The following is a 23,587-nucleotide window of genomic DNA, read 5'->3' on the forward strand; positions in this document are numbered from 1 at the left end:
AATTATTTCACGATTTAAATCTAATAAATTGGAGTATTTATAATATAATATAATATGTGCTATACTGCATAATAACTTTTACGGATATAATTATTTCACCGGTTAAATCTAAAAAATATTAAACTTATGTGTTAAATTTAAAAACACAAAAAATTTAAAAATATAATAATATAAGAATAATTCTTTCACGGATTAAATCTAAAAAAAACACTAAAAACTTAAATTTTTATAACTATAAAATATTCAATACGGAAAATGTAACGTTATTATAAATAAAACTAAATTTTTGTCCTATCGTTTTTGCGATATACAACTAGTCAAATTTTTGTAATAATAATTAAAATACAATTATATAATCTTGAACACTAAACCAAAAAAACAAAATTAACAAATAAATATGATTTTTTTGTGAAAAAAAAACAAATAAATGATTTTTTAAAATTGAGTTCTTTTTTATATTTATCGCGAGTTAAAATCTAGTTATTAGAATGGATTCTGATCATAAATTCTAGAATCGAGTCTTGAGACCACAAATAAACCCGTTTGCGGATGCGGGTAAAGTAAAATCCGGCCCATTGAAGTCTCGGTCTATCTCCAACACAATAATAATAAATTAGGGGGCGCAGTCTTCTTCATTAATCTCGAGAGATCGGGAACTCAAAGGTTAAAAGCTTAACATCTCTACGCCGCAACGGCGGAACCAATCATGCCGTTAATCCAAAGTAGTTGGTTGGGGTTAAAAGCTTCTTCTCTTGTCATGTCTTAAAGAAGAGCTCTGATAAGTACCGAAGTAGCTTATCAAGGAGATAACAGAATTTGAGATGAGAAGCAGAAGAAATAGAGGTTGAGGTGAATAAATCAGAGGGAAGAAGGAAGAAGAAGGAGAGAGACGATGAAGGAAGAAGATGACATTGTTTTGATTAATTTCGATAATGTTTTACAGAGAATGGAAGTGAGATTAAATACAAAGAGACTTCTAAGTATTTTGGGCTTAAACAATAAACTAAATAATCAAGCCCATTAAGGCCTATTAAGCTTCTTGAGGTCGTATCAATACTTCCCTCTCGAAGAATCAACTTGTCCTCAAGTTGAAAGTCTCTCGCTAGTCTGCACAGTCCATGCTTTACACGATCATCTCTCGAGTTGGATAATGTCCCTGGAGTGATGTAGTAGTTTCTCAACCGTTTCTCATAAACCTGCAATGACGACACTCTCATGATCACAATAATTGTGATCACCCAAGTGCATAAGAGACATACACCTATGATCATCTTTACTTCAGTCCAACCCCACATCGCTTTCTTTCTTTTCTCTTTCTCGCTATAGGCACAATGCTCAGGCAATCCAGTTAGGCACCTAAACCATGAAACTTCTTCACTTGGTTGTAGCTCCGGTGGCCTCAACTTGTACATAATGGGATCATCCTGCAAATCTTTTTCTTCCCCGTCAGACTTGAACACTCCGATTTCAAAACATCTTACAATTATGTCTTGAATACCAGCTTCCCATTTTGTAGCCTGCTTATCACGGATTTGACCTTGAAGGAAATACCACCTCTTTAATTCGGATAACACTATAGTCATAACATCTAGGCTTCTATCCTTTTTTCCTCTATCAAATACCAACCATCTACACCTACTACTACTCGCCCCTGAAAGATCCATCTTGTCCTCAAGATGAAGTGACAAGCGCTGATTGTTCTGTAGCAGCGATGCTAAAGCTTCCAAAATTACCCAATTACACTCACTATCTAGCTTTTGTGTCTTCTCCTTGGGTCCATTTAGGAACATGTAATGACTTTGCTGTATCTTCTGGCTTGACACTAGAAACTCCTTACCAAATGTTTTGAATCCCCAAAACTCAGCAATGTCCAGTTCAATATGTATACTACTCTTCTCGAACCAATCCCACAGAAGCTGACTATCTTCTAAACCACCACACTCGCATACACGATTAGCTTTTCCATGATCCATTGGTTCTTTAATGTCGTTGCAAACTTCAATATTAGCATCGTGAACAATTATATCACGACCAAAGCAAACCACTAACCAATCTAGTTCAACTTGTGCAGCTGAGATTCCACCTGGTTCCCAATTAAAGTTAGCAGGTACAAGGTTGTAATGTAGTGTCTTGCCTGTTCCAGCTTTACTTGCAGAAGTAAGAACCTCAGCTTGACGACATTGCAGATCCTGAGATGTTGCTTGAAACTCCTTGACCCTACTAATGAATTCCTGAATCCTTCGTAGAAGTAGATTATGATTCCCATTAGACCCTTCACCGATTGTTCTTCCATTAACATCATGGACAACAAGACTCACTTCCCCAAGCTTACAATATATTTTCAGTCTCCTCCGTAGATGCTTAGCAACATCAACCATTTTATCAAAACCAGAAGATTCCACTAACCAGTCATGTAGAGCTTGGCCAGCTAAGAACCCACCAGGTTCCCATACTTGGTTATCTTGAAATAAATCATTGAACAGATTCTTTTTGGTACCCACTTGAACAGAGAGACATCTGACATAAGCCACAAACTTTTCCAACAGCAGACCTGAGTCATTCTTTGTCATAATTGAAACGGTATCAAGCTTGAAACTCTCTTCTAAGCTGTTTCCATGATTAGCTAATTCTGCACCAAGCTTCCCCGACACATAATTCTTAGGAGGGAACCAAAGTAATTCCTCTTCTTTACCCGCTCTCTTCTCTTGAGAAGGACCCTTCTCCTGCAATTGTTTGAAATGAGTTCTAGATTTTGCAGAACAAGTATAACCAAATCGCATACCATAGTTTGCCAAACATGTTGCCAACGCTGAACTTCTCTTTCTTGATCCCCTCTCGCATTCGAATCTTCGTTTCATTCCATTATTTTTCACCTTTGGTAACGGCTTTGGAGATGTTGCATAAACTTTGGAATCCGGTGTTGATGCCGAGATAAGGTCATCAACACTCACATTCAACTGATTCAAAGGAGGGAACGCAAACAATTGAGAGCTGTTTTTCACCTTTTTCTTAGCAACTACCCAAGAGTAATGCTTCGATCTGAAGGAGGCTATCACCACTCGATATCTTTCTCTTGACCTTCTTTTCTGAAACTCGTGGAATCGATGCTTGAAAAGAGCTCTTCGAGTTCCTCTTTGTTGCTTTTCCTTTGCCATAAGAACTGCTATCGAACGGAACCTATCATCACCTAGGTACAACTGATTCCGTGGTGAACGAACTCGGAAGGCCAGATGCAAAGAGTGATAACGATGATCCTTCTTCATATTTCTTTTCCGAGCCTTGTGATAGCTTTGCCTGAAGCGCATCCTTCGCTTTCTGAAATTTTTAGCAACAAATGGATCCTTAAAGGTCCAATCTGTGTAATAAGCCTTTTGGACTTGAACGCCCACCACTTGTTCAACAGATGTCCCAAAAGAGATTTCTGAGGTCCTTTGCGGTGTAGGATCTGAGGGTGGAAGATATAGACTCGTCGTGATGGTTTGTTGCCGAGATGGTGGAAGATCCGGATTCACCATGGTGATTTGAGGAACCGATGATGGAACAGATGAACTCGCCGTGTCGCGTAACCAGCGCACATATTCATCGTACTGCGCCCTCAGCTTCACCCGGAGCTGTTCGATCGTCTCGCCAAGCTCGGCAGAAGACGGCGACTGAACGAGATGAGCAGCTTGAGTAGTATAGTTCTCCATTGTTTTTTTTTTTTTTTAAACTCTCGATGTAAAGCACCAATTGATAAGTACCGAAGTAGCTTATCAAGGAGATAACAGAATTTGAGATGAGAAGCAGAAGAAATAGAGGTTGAGGTGAATAAATCAGAGGGAAGAAGGAAGAAGAAGGAGAGAGACGATGAAGGAAGAAGATGACATTGTTTTGATTAATTTCGATAATGTTTTACAGAGAATGGAAGTGAGATTAAATACAAAGAGACTTCTAAGTATTTTGGGCTTAAACAATAAACTAAATAATCAAGCCCATTAAGGCCTATTAAGCTTCTTGAGGTCGTATCAAGCTCATATTCAACATTGGTGGTGACAGACAGCTAAGGGAGTAAATAAGTTGAAATTTAGTATCTTTCTTGTTTTAAACTAAAAAAAAAAGTGTGAGCCTGAAAGAAATCGCGAACAAAAAGGCATCACTCGGATCTCTCTAAGTCGCCGCCATGGGAGTCCCGGCGTTTTACAGATGGCTCGCCGACCGATACCCCAAGTCAATTAGCGACGTCGTTGAGGAAGAACCTACCGATGGAGGTGGTCGCGGTGGTGACCTAATCCCTGTTGATATCACCAGACCTAACCCTAACGGCTTTGAATTTGATAATTTGTATCTCGACATGAATGGTATCATTCATCCTTGTTTCCACCCTGAAGGAAAGGTATGTAATTTTATATATAGCTTTGGTTCCAGGGTTTGAGCTGATTGTATTAGGGGGTAGTACTCAGTATATATGGATTTGTTTGTTTTTATTGAGAACATGAAATCATTGAGTTTAGCAGATTGTTGGAGAAGATTAATCTTGATTTAGTACCAGTTATGGGAAGCAAAAAAGTCAATGGAAGCAATGGCCAACATTGGTGATACTAGAGTTAGGGGATTGGAATTTGAGTTTATCGTATTAGGCAATCACAAGTAAACATGTATTTGTTTTGTTGTATGCGAAATGAAATCACTAAGTTTGGTATTTTGATGAGAAGATGATTATTGTTTGTGTACTAGTTGTTGCTTACTGAATGTCAATAGAATCAATGGCCAACTTGTTGATACTAGATTTTGGGATCTAAAGTTCATTTCCGAAACTGACTTCCATGTTTTATTTGGGAAATTGGATGCAAATGGCTGTGTCTATTTTGTTCATGTATCACGTATGCGAGTCTAGAGTCGGTTTGTTTTTTTAAAAAGGTTTCGACTAGAGAAAAAAGAGACAGCGATGTTCTTAGTTTATCATTAGTGTTGAGGAGGTATTATTATTATCCAGGGGAATGAGTTTGTGTAGCAATATGTCTATACTTGATTTCCCTTAAGATTTCACTAGCTAATCCTATTTTGATTACGATGCAGCCTGCACCAGCCACGTACGATGATGTATTTAAATCGATGTTTGAGTACATTGATCATCTTTTTACTTTAATACGTCCGAGGAAGATTCTTTATTTGGCTATAGGTGATCTTGCGCTTTCTTCTTCTCCCCTGTCTGTTTTGCTTTATGAGATTGGTTCTGATTATGTATGATGTTGCAGATGGTGTTGCACCCAGAGCAAAGATGAATCAGCAGCGTTCTCGACGTTTCAGGGCTGCAAAGGATGCAGCAGAGGCTGTATGTTCTCTTTGTATTTCTTTTTACATTTACTTTTGGCTTTGCATGGGTGTCACTGTTGCTTACACTATATCTGGTTTCATAGGAAGCTGAGGAAGATAGGTTGAGAAAAGAATTTGAGACCGAGGGCCAAATCTTGTCTGCTAAAGAAAAAGCAGAAACCGCAGATTCAAATGTCATTACTCCTGGGACCCCTTTTATGGCTATACTTTCAGTAGCTCTTCAGTATTACATCCAATCTAGGTTAAACCGTAACCCTGGCTGGAGATATGTTAAGGTGTGATACTGTTCATCTAACTTAGCTGATATTTCCGAACTGTCCAAGACTTGCATTCTTTCCACTTTCTGTTTAGTTAACGTTGCCTCTTTACATATGGTTGTCAAGGTAATTTGTCTTCCTAAGAATTTGTGGATTATTATTTGAAGGTAATACTTTCTGATTCAAATGTTCCGGGCGAAGGAGAACACAAGATAATGTCATACATTCGTCTCCAACGTAATCTTCCTGGTTTTGATCCAAATACACGGCATTGTCTATACGGTCTGGTTAGTGTTAATTCACAATGTAGTTGTTTTACTTCCTATTTACTTGGTAAGGCGTTGGTGCTTCTTCCAACAAATTGCATATTGCTTCTTGCTAAGAACTGTATATTGTTTTGCAGGATGCAGATTTGATAATGCTCTCTCTAGCCACACATGAAGTTCACTTTTCAATCTTAAGAGAGGTAGCTTGTTTTCCACCCATAGGCTCTATATTTTCTGTAATATTCGGTCTGTCAAATTATGAGTCATCTTACTCATTCCAGGTTATCACTTACCCTGGCCAACAAGAGAAATGCTTTGTGTGTGGACAAACTGGTCACTTTGCGGCAGATTGCCCTGGAAAATCAGGTAGCACAAATGCAGCATCTGATATTCCAATCCACAAGAAAAAATATCAGGTTTAAGTAGTTTTCTTTATCTTCTCCAAAAGATGTTGCTGCAGTTGAACAACATGCCATTCTTTTTTTCTTTGGGAGCTTTCTCATATCTTTCTAATATAATATTTTTTTATAGTTCCTGAACATTTGGGTGTTGCGAGAATATCTGCAATATGAATTGGCAATTCCAGATCCTCCTTTTGTGATCAATTTTGAGAGAATTATAGATGACTTTGTATTCCTTTGCTTTTTTGTTGGCAATGACTTCCTTCCTCATATGCCTACATTGGAAATTCGAGAGGTATGTACATGATGAAAGCTTTTCATTACTTAATTACCTGTTATACATAATATGATGGTAGTGTAGATTGTAAAATACAGTAAAAGCCCTGTGAAGAATCAATATCCTGTTTTATAATACCATTGGGGAAATGATACTCGATTGTTTTATATCTTTATACTCCGTTTCTTTGTTACTTCAGGGAGCTATAAACTTGCTGATGCATGTTTACAGAAAGGAGTTTTCAGTTATGGGAGGCTATTTAACAGATTCTGGTGAGGTAAGTTATTCGTTGTTTTTATCTTCTCCCACATTTCATTCTCGCTTCACATTGCTATTTTGTATGAGCTGTGTAAAGTTTTCCATTAAATTGCGTTGCTTCTATTTTGTCTGGCTATATGATTACCAATGAAATCCTGAACTGCATTAAGTTCGTTTTATACATTAACCCATTGACAATTTTCTTTTCTTCTGCACTGAATAGGTTTTACTAGATAGGGTAGAGCATTTCATTCAAGCTGTTGCTGTTAATGAAGATAAAATATTTCAGAAAAGAACACGGATAAAACAGGTATTTGTGACCTATACTCTATTTCCCCTTACACAAATAAAAAAAACTTTGGAGGCTTTAGGGAAGGAGGGTGCTCATACCCTTATTGATTACAAGTGGAATGCTCATACCCTTATTGGCACTACCTGAAAGCTCGCTTTTGAGTGAATGATACTCCTTATAAGGCAATAACTAGTTCCACTTGTAATCAATGGGTTTGTTATTTGTATCATATTCTTCCGCTATGTTCAGTCTGCATAAGTTATGGCTAATGGTGTGCTGATTCTGGTATCAGTCAATGGAGAACAATGAAGAAATGAAACAACGATCAAGAAGAGATCCATCTGAGGTACCACCTGAACCGATAGACGATAAGGTAAAATAGTGTAGTGCAAATGTTTTCTCACCTGTGAGATGTATATTGATTGACACGGAAAATTGTATAGGAGCTTTAACTATAGTTTCTCTTTTATTTTGGGTAGATTAAGCTAGGAGAACCAGGCTACAAGGAGAGGTATTATGCAGAGAAGTTTAGTACGACCAATCCAGAGGAAACTGAGCAAATTAAACAAGACATGGTGAGGTTTACGTCAATTAACTCTCTCATGTTGAAAGTTTCCTACTGTGCAGATAACACTTGATATCTGCACAGTTCTTTCTAGCTCTTTGGGAGGCTTATAGCGCGAAATGAACTACTTTCTTCAAATGACTCTTGAGACAGTCTGGATGAACATAAACTTATAATTAAGTCTGATAACCTGTTTTCCTTGTAGGTACTAAAATATGTTGAAGGTTTGTGCTGGGTTTGCCGGTACTACTACCAAGGTGTATGCTCTTGGCAATGGTCAGTCTGACTTTTACAAAAAGTTTACAAATGTCATGTTATTCCCATGAGAGCCATGTATTCTAACAATTACTAGAATATCTTATTTTATAATAGACTGATGGGTCTCTTCTGGAGAAAGACTTTGATATAGGTGTCAGTTGCTGAGATATATTAAGTTGCAAAATTGAAAGCAAATTTGAAATGCAAGTTTTTGATTGCTAACCCTTTCTTCTAATTGTTTCAGGTTTTACCCATACCATTATGCTCCATTTGCTTCAGATCTTAAGAATCTATCTGATTTGGAGATCACATTTTTCATTGGAGAGCCCTTTAAACCTTTTGACCAGTTAATGGGGACATTGCCGGCTGCAAGGTTCGTTCCTTTTTTGGTAACTTTAATATAAATATTTGGGCACCTGTGGTGATGTAAATTGTGTTTCTTGGTTGCCGCAGTTCAAATGCGCTGCCTGGAGAATACCGGAAGTTGATGACTGATCCTTCATCCCCGATCCTGAAATTTTACCCTGCCGGTAATTGTTGATACTGAATATATATTTATTGTTGTTTTCCTATATATTTATGATGGGTAGTGGACACTCATAAGCTCTTATTCTGTTAATAGATTTTGAGATTGACATGAATGGAAAGCGCTTCGCCTGGCAGGTTCATGCTTTTCTGTGTTCAGTGGATAAAGTGATAGTGTTATCATACTGAGACTGTATATCTTGTTCTTCAGCTATTGATGTTGTGTGTTTTGAACTTGATGTGATCCAGGGTATTGCAAAACTTCCTTTCATTGAGGAGAAATTATTGTTAACTGCTACAAGGAAGCTTGAAGAAACGCTAACGGTTTGTACTGAAGCTTTATCAAAATATATTAGCATATTGTTTGGTCAAAACTTCATTCTCTCAAAGGAAACTATAATTCTTTTTGAAAGATGATTCTTGAACCTTCAAAATGGTTTTTTTGTTAGTTATAAAGTAGGTTTACAGCTTAGATTGCTCTAGCCATCAGCTTTTATTGCAGTGTCTGTGTTGACTAGAATGATGACTAGAATGATTGATTAGTATGGATCCATCTGGCAGGTGGAAGAACGGCAACGCAACAGCGTGATGCTTGACTTGTTATACGTACACCCCGCTCATCCACTGGGCCAACGGATCCTGCAGTACTACCATTTCTACCAGCACATGCCTCCACATGAACGTCTTCCATGGATGATTGACCCGAATTCTAGGTTGGCTAAAATTGATAATTAACAAGCTGTGTATAATCTGGATATCAAGCTTGTTTTTAATCCTCAATTCTTTTGTATTTGTTCAGCCAAGGAATGAACGGTTTTCTCTGGATTAGTGAAAGGAATGGTTTCCAAATTAGAGTGGATTCCCCTGTCAATGGTTTGCCATGGCTTGAGCAGAACCGAGCCTTGTGCGTTTCTTGTGCTTCACAAGTTAGTGTTATATGAAATGGGTGAAGTCTTGCTTTACTCACTTAGATTTTCCTCTAAATTTTCCAGAAATGTTACGTACCTGTGTCCTGCCAAACACTCTCATATCTCAGAACCACCAAGAGGAGCGATCATTCCGGACAAGGTATGGTTCCACAAAGGAGTTCGTCAATAAACAGTAGTCCTGTCTGCATTAAAAGATATAGAAACTTACGTTTTCTTATTAGCGTTTAGGAGAATCTATTTGCTTGAATCTCAAATGTCAATGTCTTCTTGCCAGTCTATTTATCTGCTAAATATTCGTTGCAAAAAAATATTCATTATTGAAGTTCAATTTGCAGATCTTGACGTCAGCAGATATAAAGCCATTTCCCCCTTTATGGCATGAAGACAATAGCAACCGACGCCGACAAGCCCGAGATAGGTAAGGAGATTATACTACAGACTGATATTTTGAAGATCACAGTGTGAAGTAGGTTAAAGGAACCATATGATATATCTACTGTGCAGGCCTCAAGTGGCTGGAGCTATAGCCGGACCTTCGCTGGGAGAAGCAGCTCATCGTCTGATCAAAAACACCCTTAACATGAAATCCTCTACTGGTTCGGCTTCAGGATTAATTGACCCAAATGGATACTACCGTAATGTACCGGGTAATCATTATTATGGTGGAGTCAATAGACCAAGAGCACCGGGTCCCTCTTCTCACAGGAGAGCTTATGATGATGACTCGAGCTATTACTACTATGGAAAGTATAACAATAGCTCACAGGGAACGTTTAGCAACGGTCCAAGATATCCTGGTCCATCAAATGGATCACAAGACTATAACCGAAACTACAACTCCAAGGTAGTAGTAGAGCAGCAAAACCGTGGTGGACTTAGAGCTGGAATGTCTGGTTTATCGATAGAAGATAACGGAAGCAGAAGCAAACAGTTGTATTCAAGTTATACAGAAGCTGCTAATGCAAATTTGAACCCGTTACCCTCACCACCCACCCAATGGATCGGTACACAGCCAGGTGGTAATTTCGTCGGTGGATACTACAGGGAAGGAGTTGGGTATGGTGAAACAAATGGAAAGCCGGTAAAGAAAGTAATTTATCAGGCCAAGACACAACCAAGTCATCGAGGCGCAAACATATGAGATTGTTAGTTGAGGCGCTAGGGAGGTTTCTGTACAGGTGAGTCCCTTTCTTTTGCTGCAATGGCCTTTTGTATGGTAACAACGTCCCCGCTTCATCTTCTGCCATGAATTATATCTTAAATTTCTGGCTAAAGCTAAAGGCAAATGTACAATGTACCTTTGGACATTTCTTTTGTTATATATATTTATTGCATTAAACTTGTTTAGAGTCTTTAGACAGCTTTTGGCAATTGGTTATTCAACTTTCGTTGTTCCTCCTTCTACAGCATTTGTCCATTGGTTTCCTTAATCTATTTCAGTTTGCTTATTGATTCGTGTTCTACATCATCTTTACATGATAGGCAACCCAACTACTAACCAACATAAATCCGAGTTTAAAGATCCGAGCCCTGGACTAACATTGGTAGATTAAGGACCAGGCTCTCCAGTAGAAATGATGGTAGTGTCATATTGATGAGAATAATGGTGTATTGAAACATAAGTAAAATTGGTGACATGCTGTAATAACATGAAAGTCGAGAAAATATATATAAATCATTGGATGAAATAGCCGCTCAGAAAAAGCATAAAGAAGAGTAAAAGAGAGCCAAAGATTAAACCAGTCTTCTGACCACCAGTAAGAGCATTGCCACCAAGTCCATATTGCTGATTCTGAGCAAAACCAGCAATCTCAACCATTTTGCTCTCAAAGAAACTCTGAGCAGCTCCACACGTTGGACATCTCCAATCTTCAGGCAACTTATCAAACTGAAAACCCGGTGGGATCGGGTACGATGGGTCACCCGCTGATTCATCGTACTTGTACCCACATGATCTACACTCGTAGATGCCAGTGTTTAGAACAGCAAACTTCTCCTCCATCCTTCGTTTCTCTATGGTGTCTTCGACTTCTTTGGTCTCTGTTTCTTGGGTTTGGTCGGAAGAAGGAAGAGGCGTCGCGGCATCGTCTCTGGAAACGGCTAAGTAACGAGGATGATGGTGAGTTGGATAAGAGATGGTGATGAAGATGTGGTGGTGTAGTTTCTTGCCATATCTGAGAAACGGCGTGGGTTTGATGAGGGAAGAATGGGAATGGGATTGGGATTGGGAGTGAGGGCAGAAGGAGAAGGTAGCACTCGCCATTGGTTCCTGTTTACTTATAATTTTTTGGGTTTGTTCATTGTTAGAGATGATGAAAATGTCGAAAGATAGATCCCATTGGAGAGGGAGAAAGGCATATGCTGCGCCCCCCGGATAAGATTTTTGAAGAGTATTGTGACAACCACGTGGCCTTCTTTCAATCCATCTTATTTCTTTACTAACCCCCAAAATGTCCCTCAGCCTTTCCGTTTCCATTTCCCCCCCTAAATCCCACTGTAGCATTATTGGTAAAGTAAAACATACATGTCAATTAAGACTAAAAATCTTCAAATTCCTTCTCAAGAGTTTTATTTAGATTTTTTTTTCGTGATCTTCACTACTTAGACTCATCAAGAATATAAACGTCCATACCAGAGAAATTTATCTCCTCGTAATCAATCTTGGGTCATCGATGCCTTTAAGATTATTTAACTTGGGAAGTTTTTTCCGCAAAATACTTATTACCTTTTTTAATTAATAACAAACTAAAAACGCAAAAAAATTCTAAAAAAGTATGAAAATACTTCAAACCAAAAAAAAAAAATCATCAAATAAACTGTGATTTCGCACCAAGAATGGGTTACCAATAACATGCAAAAAAATGTAGAGATTGGAAACCTTTTTGAAGCCTGAATTAACAGAAGACGTAAAAAGTGTTAGTCCTATCAAGGTCTACAAATTAAAAATGCAAAGCTAGCAGTTCGGCTCAAGCAAAGAGTTAAGAATGCAACCTACTAATTCTGTTACTCATCTTTTACAAGTGTCAGCCACCATACCTAAACAAACTCTACATAAGCATAACTAGCTAAACCGAACATTAAGACAAAGTGAAGCCTGTCAGGGGAGACCCACAGGTGGTATCTCTCTATTAACATTTTAGATCTGCCGTTTTTGCCTTGTCTTGATTCTCCTTCAAGCTCTTTGCGATCCATATAGCGGTTTCTCTTGGAGACACCTTACCTGGGCCAAAAGGCTTAAGCAACACGTTGAGTTCATCATATCTCCCTTCTTGTAACAATCTGGCACTAAACTCGCGCAATCCCTCCAAAGCATCAGCTCGTTGACGATACGACGATGGGTCAAATCGACATCTTTTTGTGTTAGATGATGTGGTCTGGCTTGATGCACCCACACTTGCACTCATGATGACCCGTCACTTATGTATTCTAACATGTTGTCTTGGATACCCTGCCATCTTGTGATGTTATCAGATCCTGATTTACACGTTTCAATTGTGCATTTGTCTTTTGTTATCGAGCGGTCTGAGACAGATGATCTTTTGGACGATGTTTTCCTTTGCATGGGAGAAGAAGATTTCCTGTTCATATGGAGCTAACGGAAAAATACCAATCTTATCAACTTGTGGCTCATTAATGGAATATTCTTGAGACTTCACTTTCTGCAAGATCCCAATAGTTGGATTGTATGCTAAGAAGTGGATAAGAATTACACAAAAGGCAAATAACTAAGTAATCGATGCAAAGTTTTGCTCTCTCGGTAATGTATGGGGGTCAGGATGATGATCCCAGTAAATGCCCTCTACTTTTATAGGAGGCAGTTAACCTTGAGCTACCTAGGGCTTTCGTCGTGAATTCCCGAGATTGCTCTCCGCGGAAGTTAGTGGATTTTCTCCTAAATTTGTCGGGCCGAAATCATGGCTTAGTAAATCTTGTTGGGCCGCGTGGCTTATTGGGAAAAGCCCATATCCAACAATAGTCCCCCCTTAGTCCAGATAGAGGCAGTCTTTTTGTGATCAGCGGATATGCTCGAATTGTCTATTAATATGCTTGCTCGGCACAGAACGCTCTAGATTTCCTCGGGAAATGAATTTGAAGCAGTGATCTGGGCCTTGGTGCTTCCCCGGTAGGTTCCGATGACGATCTTGTAGTCATTGTCGATCCGATTGATCATGGTCCCTCGCTGTGTAAATTAGATATTATTGCTGAGATTGCACGGTGGTGTAAAAAGCCTGAGGGATTAATTTTTTGGGTCCCTAAACCTCACCAGTGCCCTTGGTGGCCCCATAAGGCTTCATTGGCCTTCATGACCAGTATTTCACTGAGTGCGGTCTTTGGCTTCCTCTTCCAGAGTTTCTGACGCGTTATTTTGCGAGACGTAGGATGGCTATCTCACAGCTTACTGTGGGAGGCATCCGTAACGCAGCTGGTTTGGCAACACTCGCGACGGAGTGCGGTGTAGAAGTTGATGTTCACTTTTTTGAGGAGGCTACCAGGCTTACGAAATTAAGAGACAGCCCGGGCCATTATTATACCAGCACTAGGTCGGGCCACAAAATTGTTATCGGGGCCGATAGGAAAGTTCGTCAATGGCAGCGCCGTTTCTTCTTCATCAAGTTGAATGAGTTTTCAGTTGATAATCTCAATTTGTTGTTTTTGATTCATACATGCTAGTTTTCCTTTTGGTTGGTCTTTAACCTTTATTTGTTCTTGCTGATGTTTGCAGAGCCTGTCGTCCATTTGCGTGCTCTTCTCTTGTAGGTTTTTTTGACAATCTCAAGAAGGTGAGGGAGAGAGGGGCGCTAAATTGGCCACAGGTTACTCAGAGATTTCGTAAGTTTCCTGCTCTCTTTGTGTTGTTGATTGCCACTATGCTTGATGATTATTAGGTTGTCATTCTTGGATGTTCTTCTTAGGTCTACCGCGCTTAAGGATGGGAAAAGTCAACGCTCGTCTTCCTCGATATGTCCATCAGTTCGAGAAAGCTGTTGATCCAGGGTCTTCTTGTGCCGCCGAGGTAGTTGATCCTTCGGTAGGTGACGGTGCTGAGGAGCGAGCTGCAGGTGATGCTAGGTCGACGGAGGTGGCTTCTGCTCGCGCCAACAAGAGGGCTTTCACGGTTCCTACCGCTCCTTGCATGTAGAAAAATTCGTCGCGTGTGAAACTTCTGACGCCTTAGCGATAGTTGCGGATTCGTCCGTGCGTCCCAATCCTGCGCGGAAGTGATCTTCTCACGGTGAGGTGGTTGTCCCTGAGCCCGAATCGTCTAAGAGGTCTAGGAGGGACGACATGCCTCGCGATACCACTAGGATTGATGATTTGTTCTCCTTCTCTTATAAACAAAGGATGAGTTGTTTTTTAGCAACGGTGTTGCTTGCGGCGAGCTTGCTAGCAAGATTCACGGCTCCTTTGACTTCCTTCCTTCTGTGGGTTCTCTCTTCGATCCTGAGATCTACAAATCCTGGGCTCGGAAGCACTTCCAGGTTGGTACTTCTCTTAGATTTTGCGTTATCTTTTCGATTATTGCATGGTTTTCTCACTCATGTTTTTAGGAGGCTGGAACTGTAAACCGCATGTTGGGGAGAGGTTGTAAAACAAACTCGACTAAAAGATGAGGTATAAAATGATTCTGGGGCGGAGCCTTATGACGCGAGAGTGTCACATACGGTTTCTTTGAAAAGGGTGTGATACCACCCCACCACCTATCAGGCCCGACGAGCGGTCCACGACATCCCTACTCACTTGTTCCATGCACATTGTTCTCATTGCAGAGTTGGAGAAGCGCTTGGCCGACCATCGTGGATCTGAGTCGTCCAGGAGGTTGTCGGAGTATCATCGCAGGGAGCTAGACAAGGAGAGAGAAATTTCTGCCGCCCTCACGAAACAGGTGGCCGAGCTCAAGGCTTCTCTTGATGCTTCCCGATCTCATCTTGAGCTTCAGGAGGCCTAGCCCTGGGCATTCGGGTTCCCGAACCCGATCGGGTTCAGGTTTTCGGATTTTTGGGTTTTCGGGTTTAGGCATATAGAACCCGTTTGGGTTTTTTGTACTTTCGGATCGGGTTTGGTATTACCCATTCGGGTTCGGGTTTTTCGGGTATACCTGAACTCAAACAAATCACGAAAAAAGAAATTTTTGTTTTTTTTTTAATCTTTTTATAAATTTTAGAACATATGTATATATATAAATATTAAATATTTCACATTAAAACAAAGAAACTAAGATAGCAAGATGGTTTAATATGCACCATTAAATGTCCAAGGTATTGAGTTTGATCCCCCTAGATGCATTTTTACATTTATTTTGGACTAGTTCGGGTTTTATTTCGGGTTCGGATATTACCCGAACCGGATCGGGTATCCGAACCTCAGAGGTACTGAACCCAAACCCAAACCAAACCACCTATTTCGGGTCGGGTTCGTGTTCGGGTTTCGGGTTCGGATAATATGCCCAGGGCTACGACCAGGCGTCTCAGAGGGCAAGGATGCAGCAGTCGTTTGACGGGTGGCTATTGGCAGAGCGGCTGGGCGTTAATGTCAAGTTTGCTGGCTACAGGTCTAGTATTGAGAGGATGAGGAGACACATCCTTGATAATAGGGCGGCAAATGAGTCTGTTCTGACGTTGAGCCAGGTGATAGGCACATATGAGTGTCTCGAGGAGTTGGTGAAAAGTGGTACCGTCATTCCTACGACGACGATGCTTGGTTTGGAATCCGACGTGAAGGTGTGGTAGGACAAGGTCTGCAGCTTTGATATCACAGATGTTCTAGACAGCGACGTGGGGCCTTTCCCAGAGACTATGGCCGTCGTGGAGGACGTGATCGTTCCTGTGACTCCTGCTGAGGGGTGCAGAAGTTCCTACGACTACCAGAAAGAGCGCAGAGTGTGTGACGATTGTTGTGGTGGGGGCACTCGTGGTCTCCGAGACTCAGGCCGCTGCCGACCAGTAATTTGTGCTTTACATTCCTTAGCTTGAACTTTATTTCCATTTTGTAGCGGATGTTGAGCCGTGTAGGCATTGTATTATTATTATTTTTTTTGGACTTTTGCATTATGGTTGGATTTTATTGTTCGGTTTTATGACTTGTGCTCATCATTCTATGGGCGTGATTTTTGAGGGGCTGTTGGATTGGTCATTTTGCCTCGGGAAATTGCGCCCTTTGCTCTATAAATTCGCCTTCATTTTATTAACTTCTCACCATTCCATTCCCCTTTTAAGAACATAAATTCTGTTTGTTAGATAATTGACGTCGCTCCTATGCCTGTAACGACAAGGTCGGCGTGGTTGAGGAAGGCTCGAGAGCGGCTTGTTGCGAGGTACATTCGCTCTCCAGATGATGTAATTTGTGCAGAGATTGAATCGTATCATGCTTGGATCCAGACGCTGAGGGCGTACATCATAGCTCTTCGTCGTCAGTTCGAACGTGTTTTCCAGTTTTGTCGGGTAGACGGGACTGTGGACTATCTTGAGCATATGATCGCTGATGAACTTTTCATTACGAAGTGGAGGATGGATCGGATGCTAGAAGAGTGCTCGCGTTGCAGGGCGTTAATGGATGAGGTGGAGGTTACTGATCTCTTAGAGGGCGATCTTGAGCCCCTGATAAGGAGACCCTTCAAGGATCATATGGAGATCGCCGCTTGTCGAGCTTGCATTGAGAAATTACGTCGCTACATCATTCACCTGGAAAGTACGGACCAAATGTTCTGCGAGAGCAGCTGTGCTGAAGGGATCTTGATAAAATGGCCGCTAGGGGTGCTGACGTTCTGATGGACACGCTAGAAGAGTTGCGGGGAGAATGCTGATTTTGGCATATAAAGCTCGGCGAGCTGGAAGTCAATGAGCCTTCCAATGCTAACCTGGGTATTGAAGCCTGAGCTTCGAAGTCGTCACTTGCTGTTTTTTCGTTGTTATGGGTTTTATGTAATGTTACTTTGGAATAAACGTTTTATTGTGTTTTCCATTGGTTTTCTTTCCTCTCCTTGGTATCGAAATGTATTTTACGGAGCGAGATGTCTCTCGGCTTATACTGTTACGTTAATCGAATACCAAGTTTTAGGGTGGTAGTCGAGATGAGCTCGTCGTACTGTTTAGGTGCAGCTCTGGTCGTCACCTTACCCTGTGTTTGCCACGAGGTCGGAAAGAGAATGGAAGTAAGGACTTGGCTTATACAAACTTGACCGCCTGCTAGCTGATTGCGAAGCTGGGTCGGCTTATTTGGGTGGGTTATTTTATTGCTGCATCCATGAGGAACGCGTTTTAAATCGTTTCCGTGGTCAAAGGGACGATGTAAGAACTTGACATCTCGTTAAGACGGACTCGTGGAGCCAGATTAGAGCGCTACATTTTGACAATCAAATTCGACGGTCGCCATTTCTACGAAGATTCCAGATCGAGACATGGCGAACTTAGGAAACTCCAGTAAAGAATTCAACACCATGACCCAGTAACCAGCGCCTTCGGAACAATGATGGGGGCGAACAAGAGCACGCGCTCTCCCGCCTCCACCTTCCAAGACGACCACAGTCGAGGGTGCTGCACCAAACAACATAACCTCTGTACCAGCGTCCGATGCGCCCTTAGAACCTGTCACTGCCATACATGCCGAGCATGGACCTGCTACGGACAAGACTGCCGTCAACGATGCCAGCCTACCAGGAAACATGGACTATTGACGACCTGATGCAAACCGTCCTTGGTCGACTCGACAGCCAGGAAACACGGACTATTGAACGGCTCGAAGCAATCGTGGCAGCACAGGAAGCTTCGCAAAATCAGATCAGCATGCTCCAACGACGAAGGAGTGAGCGTCAATACGAGAGTGCTCCTGCTGACCAGAACGCGAATCCACTTCCAGTAGCGCCGATATCTGTAGAGGAGTGCTACGAAAGCCATAGGCGCCGACTTGCATCTATTAACGTAGGTTCCGTTGACGAACACATCGGAGAAGGGCCATCCGACGACCAAAACAGGACGCATGGCCAAGGCCAACAGAGCGGAAGTCCACCAACTCCAACACAGCCGAACCATCGGTCGGATGAAGATCTCAAGGACGAAACCATACGACGCCTAGAAACGATGGTAAAGGGCCTATCATCAAAGGTCCACCGAGCAACGAGCTCAGCTCCCAATCTCGACCGGGTGCTCGAGGAAGCCCAATGCTTGCCCTTCACGGCGAGAATCTCAAGGGTCTGCGTTCATTAAGTCAACAAATTTAAGTTCACTCATTATAACGGGCTGACCGATCCTAACAATTCTTAACATCAATGAGCGTTGCGATCGGCCGAGCACATTTCAGCTAGGAAGATACATTTAACCGGATTCAGCTGATCGCAACGCTCATTGATATTTTTAAAGATCTGTTCATTCAGATGGAGGTCGACTTACGGACGGCCGAGCACGATGTTCAACCGCTCACCGGATTCGACGGTGATACGGTCGTGACGGTAGGAACGATCATGCTACCAGTTTATGTCGATGGAACGATGCTATTGTTGACAAACCAATTATGTACAACGTCATACTTGTCACAACTTGGCTACACCGGAGGAAATCCACCCGGAAATTCCATAAGAGATCGACGAAAATTGGGTTTATTCGCCTCCCGGCAATTCCATAAGAGACAATTCATCATGAATGCTTTAATTAAACGTAGAACCACCAGGGAACCCCGTCATTGCGCACCAACTTGATCCCCAAGCGCCATCGAGTACTCCTCTCCACTTGATGCCGAGACCTTCCCCACCTTCTCCATGGCTTCCTCCACATCTGCTAATGTCACAACTCCACCGGATGTCGACGGCGGCCGGACCCCATCATCCTTCATCCCACCGACAGTGAACACTCTGCCTGCTCGACCCTGATTCTCCACCTCAACCGCAACCGTTTACCCGAGACTGCCAAATTGGACTCCCTGCTTACGGTCCAAATACCAACCCCATAGTGGGCTTATTGATTTTGGGGCCTGTACTCTTCGGCCCAATGTTTTTTTAATTCTTAGACCCACTCATCTTCTTACTCAACCCACCTCCTCTGTTCCCGCCAGCACTGCGAGCCTCTTTCCCTCGACTCAAAATTTCCTTATCTTGATCGATTCGCATAACTACTCCCGGCATATTCTCAGTGTTCACATTTTCCTTATTCGCCTCCCTAGATTCTCTAGTTTCCCTTAATCCATCCACCGAATCCTCAATCAACCCACCAAATTTGTTAGATATGGCAACATTTCCCGAACCACAGTTGGATGCAATCTCCACCATTTTCTCCGCTTGATTCACTCCTGATCCACCCGCCGGGAAAACCAGACTTTTCGTCGGAGCTAAAGCCTTCCGACCCGAACAGCGGACAGCTATAAACCCATCCTTATCCGTCTCCCCCTGTCCCAAATGCGAAGCTTCATTCTGCACCCGCATATGGACCATATCCTCTGACAATTTTCGAGAACACATACTCACGGAATGCCCATAAATTCCACACGCCGGACAAATGTTAGCTCACCATCCTCCCCATCCGGAAACTCCATACTCACCCTCGAGTCCACAAACTCATCATCCAAAACCTGCTCCGGAACCGACCTACCACCACCGTTACTACTCTGTACCGTGTCCACATAGGACAACACCGGCCTCGGTACGTCCCCAGGTGGACGCCCCACATCCTCCATGCTCGCATCTTGACTCTCGTCTCCACAAACCCTAGCCGTCTCCACAAAGGACTTTGGTTTTGTTCCTATCTAGGTATGTTTATATTCAGTTAACGGTGGCTTTTCTGTGACATCATAATTAGATATTTCATTTTTCTTTTTTTTTAATATAAAAACTGTATTTACACATACATAGTAACTTTTAAATTTTTAAGAAGTGTAAAATATATAAATTTAAATATTAAATTTTTTTAATAACACTGACTAGATATATTGCAGGATGAGTTATATATATGACGGGATGATTTTGAATCAATAATAATAATAAATTAAAATATCATTAAACTTAACAACACCAACACCAATGTACGGTTTAAAAAAATAAATCATGTTTTAACCTTCCAATAGTCATTGGGTAGCACTTTAAAACTCGATAAAATTTCATTAACACTATAAACCTTTAAAATGATTTTACTAACACTTTGAACCTTTAAAATGATTTTACTAATACTTTGAACATTTAAATTGATTTTACTAACATTTTAAACATTAAAACTAACTTTCATTTTTGTACCGCCATAAAAACTAACGGAATAATAATATTTGTCAACGCGAAATAGTTAAAATATGTTGGTTTAATATAAATTTTAATTAGTTTTAGTTTTTATAAATAAATAAACAGATAAAAAAAATTGTGTTCATCTTCATTGTAGACAAAAATATTACGACGTTACTCTTCACATTATTAATCCTTTTGATAAATGCATCTCCACTGAATTCTGATTCAAATCTATTAACTTCTCATTGGAAATCAATGAATCTTCTAAATATATTGTCGTCTTTAATTTCACATTTGTTAAATGTTTTAATCTTACCTCTGATTCTTCATTTTTTTTTCTTTGATGTATTTTTATTTTTTTTATCAATCATCATAAATAATTAAATTAAATTAAATTAATTAAATAAGTATTTAAATCAAACCAGCATAGTTTAACTATTTCACGTTGACGAATATTACTGTTCTGTCATCTTTCGTGGTGGCACAAACAAAAAAGTTAGTTTTAAGGTTTAAAGTGTTAGTGAAATCATTTTAAAGGTTTATAGTGTTAGTGAAAATATCTCAAAGTTTAAAGTGCTACTCAATGACACTTTGAAGGTTTAAAATGTGATTTTCCCGTTAAACAAATATAGTTTCACGGTATATCACGAGTTTTTAGATGAAATGTTAAATTTAATCGTATATAGTAAATTTAAAACTTTTAAGAAGTTTAAAATATTACAATTGATATATCTAAACTTAATAAAAGTTTAAAATTATGAATATTTAAACATAATAAATTTTCAAAATAACACAAATATTGCAGGACGATTATATGACATGATAGAGTAAATTAATAATACTAAAAAATAAAACATCATTAATATGGTACTTACATATGGTTAAATCCTCATTTTACTATTTTAACAACACCAGTATAAAATGTATAGAATCAAACTGATTTAGTTAAGATTGTATTAAACAAAAATATTGTGTGTTATACCGCAGGTTATATAATTAATCACTAGAATTAATAAAATAGTACATTAGCAAAATAAATACTAAACTAATATATTAACAAAAGTTTAAAATAAAAACTTGTCCCGCGGTATACCGTGGATCATAATCTATTATGATTATATATTTACAACAAGACTTTTACAAACGTATTGTTTTAGTTAAATATATAGAAGACACTTTTACAATACTAAAATAGTAAAATGATTTCTTACATGCATTCTTACCAAACACACACACAAAAAAAAAGTATATAATTATTCTTTTTTTTTTTCATTACGAACTTTCTTTTGGAATAGGAGAAGAAAACAAACCCGAATATTTAAAAAAAACACGAAAAAGATTTCTAATTAAATTTCCAAAAGTATCAATGATTTAGTTATTTTTCCTTTTTATAATTTTTAATGTTATTACAAAACACTACATTACTATTTTCTTCTATTGTTTTTTTTTTGTTTAAATGCTAAGTGGTTTTTTACTCATTCTAGTTACTCCCAAAGAAATATTTTAATTTTTTTTAACTTTTCAATATTTCATATTGTTTACTACATAAATCTCAGTATATTATCAATATTTTTTACTTTCATATTAATTCGGCTAAAAAAAACTCAGTTTTCAAGTGAGATTTCAAAAAATATCCACAAACTGGAATTTTTTAGCAATTTTTATTTTTTCTCCGTCCATTTTACTCTCTGTAAAACAATATAAATAATTTGAGGATGTCATCACTCTAATCTTTCCCGAGCAATACTTGGGTTCATCCATTTTTGTTTTAACAAATAAAAATGCACCATGTCATATTTTATCTAAATAAAATTTGAAAACTAAATAAATAAAATAGATTAAAATGTAAATCTTTAACAAAAATATTAATTTAGTTGAATCTAAACAGACACATAGTCTCGTTTAATTGTAAAATTTAACCTCTAATTCTCTTTTATAAACTCAAATCGACATATAATCTCGTTTAATATTATAAAATCTAAACTTTATTTCTCTTTCATAAAACCAAACCGACATATAATTTGTTTGGTTCTTATTTATAAACATTTATCCTCTTATATGAATTCAAACCATAATCTTCCTTTATAAACTCAAATTGACACATAATCTTGTTCAACTATAGACTCTAATCTTTCTTTATAAACTCAAACTTACATATAATTTTGTTTAATTGTAAGATTAAACCCTAAATCTTCATTTATAAACTTAAACAGACATATCTTCTCATTTAATTGCAAAATGTAAACTCTGAATCCTCATTTCTAAACTCAAACCAAGGTATAGTTTTATTTATTTGAAACATTGAAATCCTAAACTTATTATATAAATTCAACTCAATATTTAAATTCATTTAATAAAATGTCTACAAATATTTTTTCTTCTGTGTTTTGTTTTCTGATTTTAATTTTAATTTATTTTTTATAGATAATATTACATGAAATATTGCTGTATTTTGATTGGCTAAATAAGAGGGTGTGAATAAGAGAGTGAACCAAAGAATATTTTTTTTTGTAATTTATCAATAACATGAACACATTGGTTCAGTTTAGTCTAATAATCCACCTTACCAATTGCCAAACCGGTTTTTCTCTTTTTTTTTAAAACCAAAAAAAAAAAAAAAACTCCCTCCAAATGTTTTCCAATCAGTCTCACGCATTTGCCCTTATAAAACCCTAGCGACCTGAAGAAAGAAAAAGAAAACAAAACCCTAGCCATCAGTCATCATTACACCATTTCCTCCATTGAGAAATTTGACCATGGTGGCTACTTCTGCCTTTCTGAAATTAACTCCGCTTCAATGGAACCCATCTTTTTCATACAAGCAACATCGACATCATCATCCTTATGTTCATTTCTACTCCAAACCACAAAGCAGATCAAATCTTGTTCGTCTCCAAATCGCCGTCAAATACAAACAACCAACGTGTTTTGATGCAGATGTGAGATCTGAATCGAATCATGCTCAATTATGGAAGAATTCACTTTACAAAATCGAGATTCAGATCAAGAAAACGTTAGATTCTCTGAAAAAACCTGCTATAGCTGCGGT

At 39.2% G+C, this 23,587-nt stretch overlaps 2 protein-coding genes across 2 annotated transcripts; one reads left to right on the forward strand and one right to left on the reverse strand.

Annotated features, from left to right (window-relative positions):
• LOC104750270 (5'-3' exoribonuclease 4) lies at nucleotides 623–10,745 on the forward strand. The gene is made up of 23 exons (XM_010472042.1): nucleotides 623–771; nucleotides 4,008–4,372; nucleotides 5,056–5,158; nucleotides 5,235–5,311; nucleotides 5,397–5,588; nucleotides 5,738–5,857; nucleotides 5,974–6,036; nucleotides 6,118–6,252; nucleotides 6,368–6,532; nucleotides 6,714–6,791; nucleotides 6,996–7,082; nucleotides 7,357–7,437; nucleotides 7,544–7,639; nucleotides 7,835–7,905; nucleotides 8,132–8,260; nucleotides 8,341–8,417; nucleotides 8,510–8,550; nucleotides 8,662–8,736; nucleotides 8,974–9,125; nucleotides 9,212–9,316; nucleotides 9,405–9,480; nucleotides 9,677–9,759; nucleotides 9,846–10,745. The coding sequence occupies exons 2-23, from the start codon at nucleotides 4,160–4,162 to the stop codon at nucleotides 10,480–10,482; spliced, it is 2,856 nt and encodes a 951-aa protein (XP_010470344.1). The 5' UTR covers nucleotides 623–771; nucleotides 4,008–4,159; the 3' UTR covers nucleotides 10,483–10,745.
• LOC104750271 (rubredoxin-like) lies at nucleotides 10,909–11,731 on the reverse strand. Its single transcript, XM_010472043.1, has one exon. It carries the CDS (start codon nucleotides 11,602–11,604, stop codon nucleotides 11,017–11,019), a length of 588 nt encoding a protein of 195 aa, XP_010470345.1. The 5' UTR covers nucleotides 11,605–11,731; the 3' UTR covers nucleotides 10,909–11,016.

The sequence above is a fragment of the Camelina sativa genome, chromosome 16 (assembly GCF_000633955.1).
Source record: "Camelina sativa cultivar DH55 chromosome 16, Cs, whole genome shotgun sequence".
Lineage (NCBI taxonomy): Eukaryota > Viridiplantae > Streptophyta > Magnoliopsida > Brassicales > Brassicaceae > Camelina > Camelina sativa.

Coding starts and splice junctions, on each gene's coding strand:
- LOC104750270 (XM_010472042.1), top strand. CDS start 4,160: ATGGGAGTCCCGGCGTTTTACAGATGGCTCGCCGACCGATACCCCAAG. Junction 5,589..5,737: donor CTGGCTGGAGATATGTTAAG/GTGTGATACTGT, acceptor TATTATTTGAAG/GTAATACTTTCTGATTCAAA. Junction 9,317..9,404: donor CTTGAGCAGAACCGAGCCTT/GTGCGTTTCTTG, acceptor TAAATTTTCCAG/AAATGTTACGTACCTGTGTC.
- LOC104750271 (XM_010472043.1), bottom strand. CDS start 11,604: ATGGCGAGTGCTACCTTCTCCTTCTGCCCTCACTCCCAATCCCAATCC.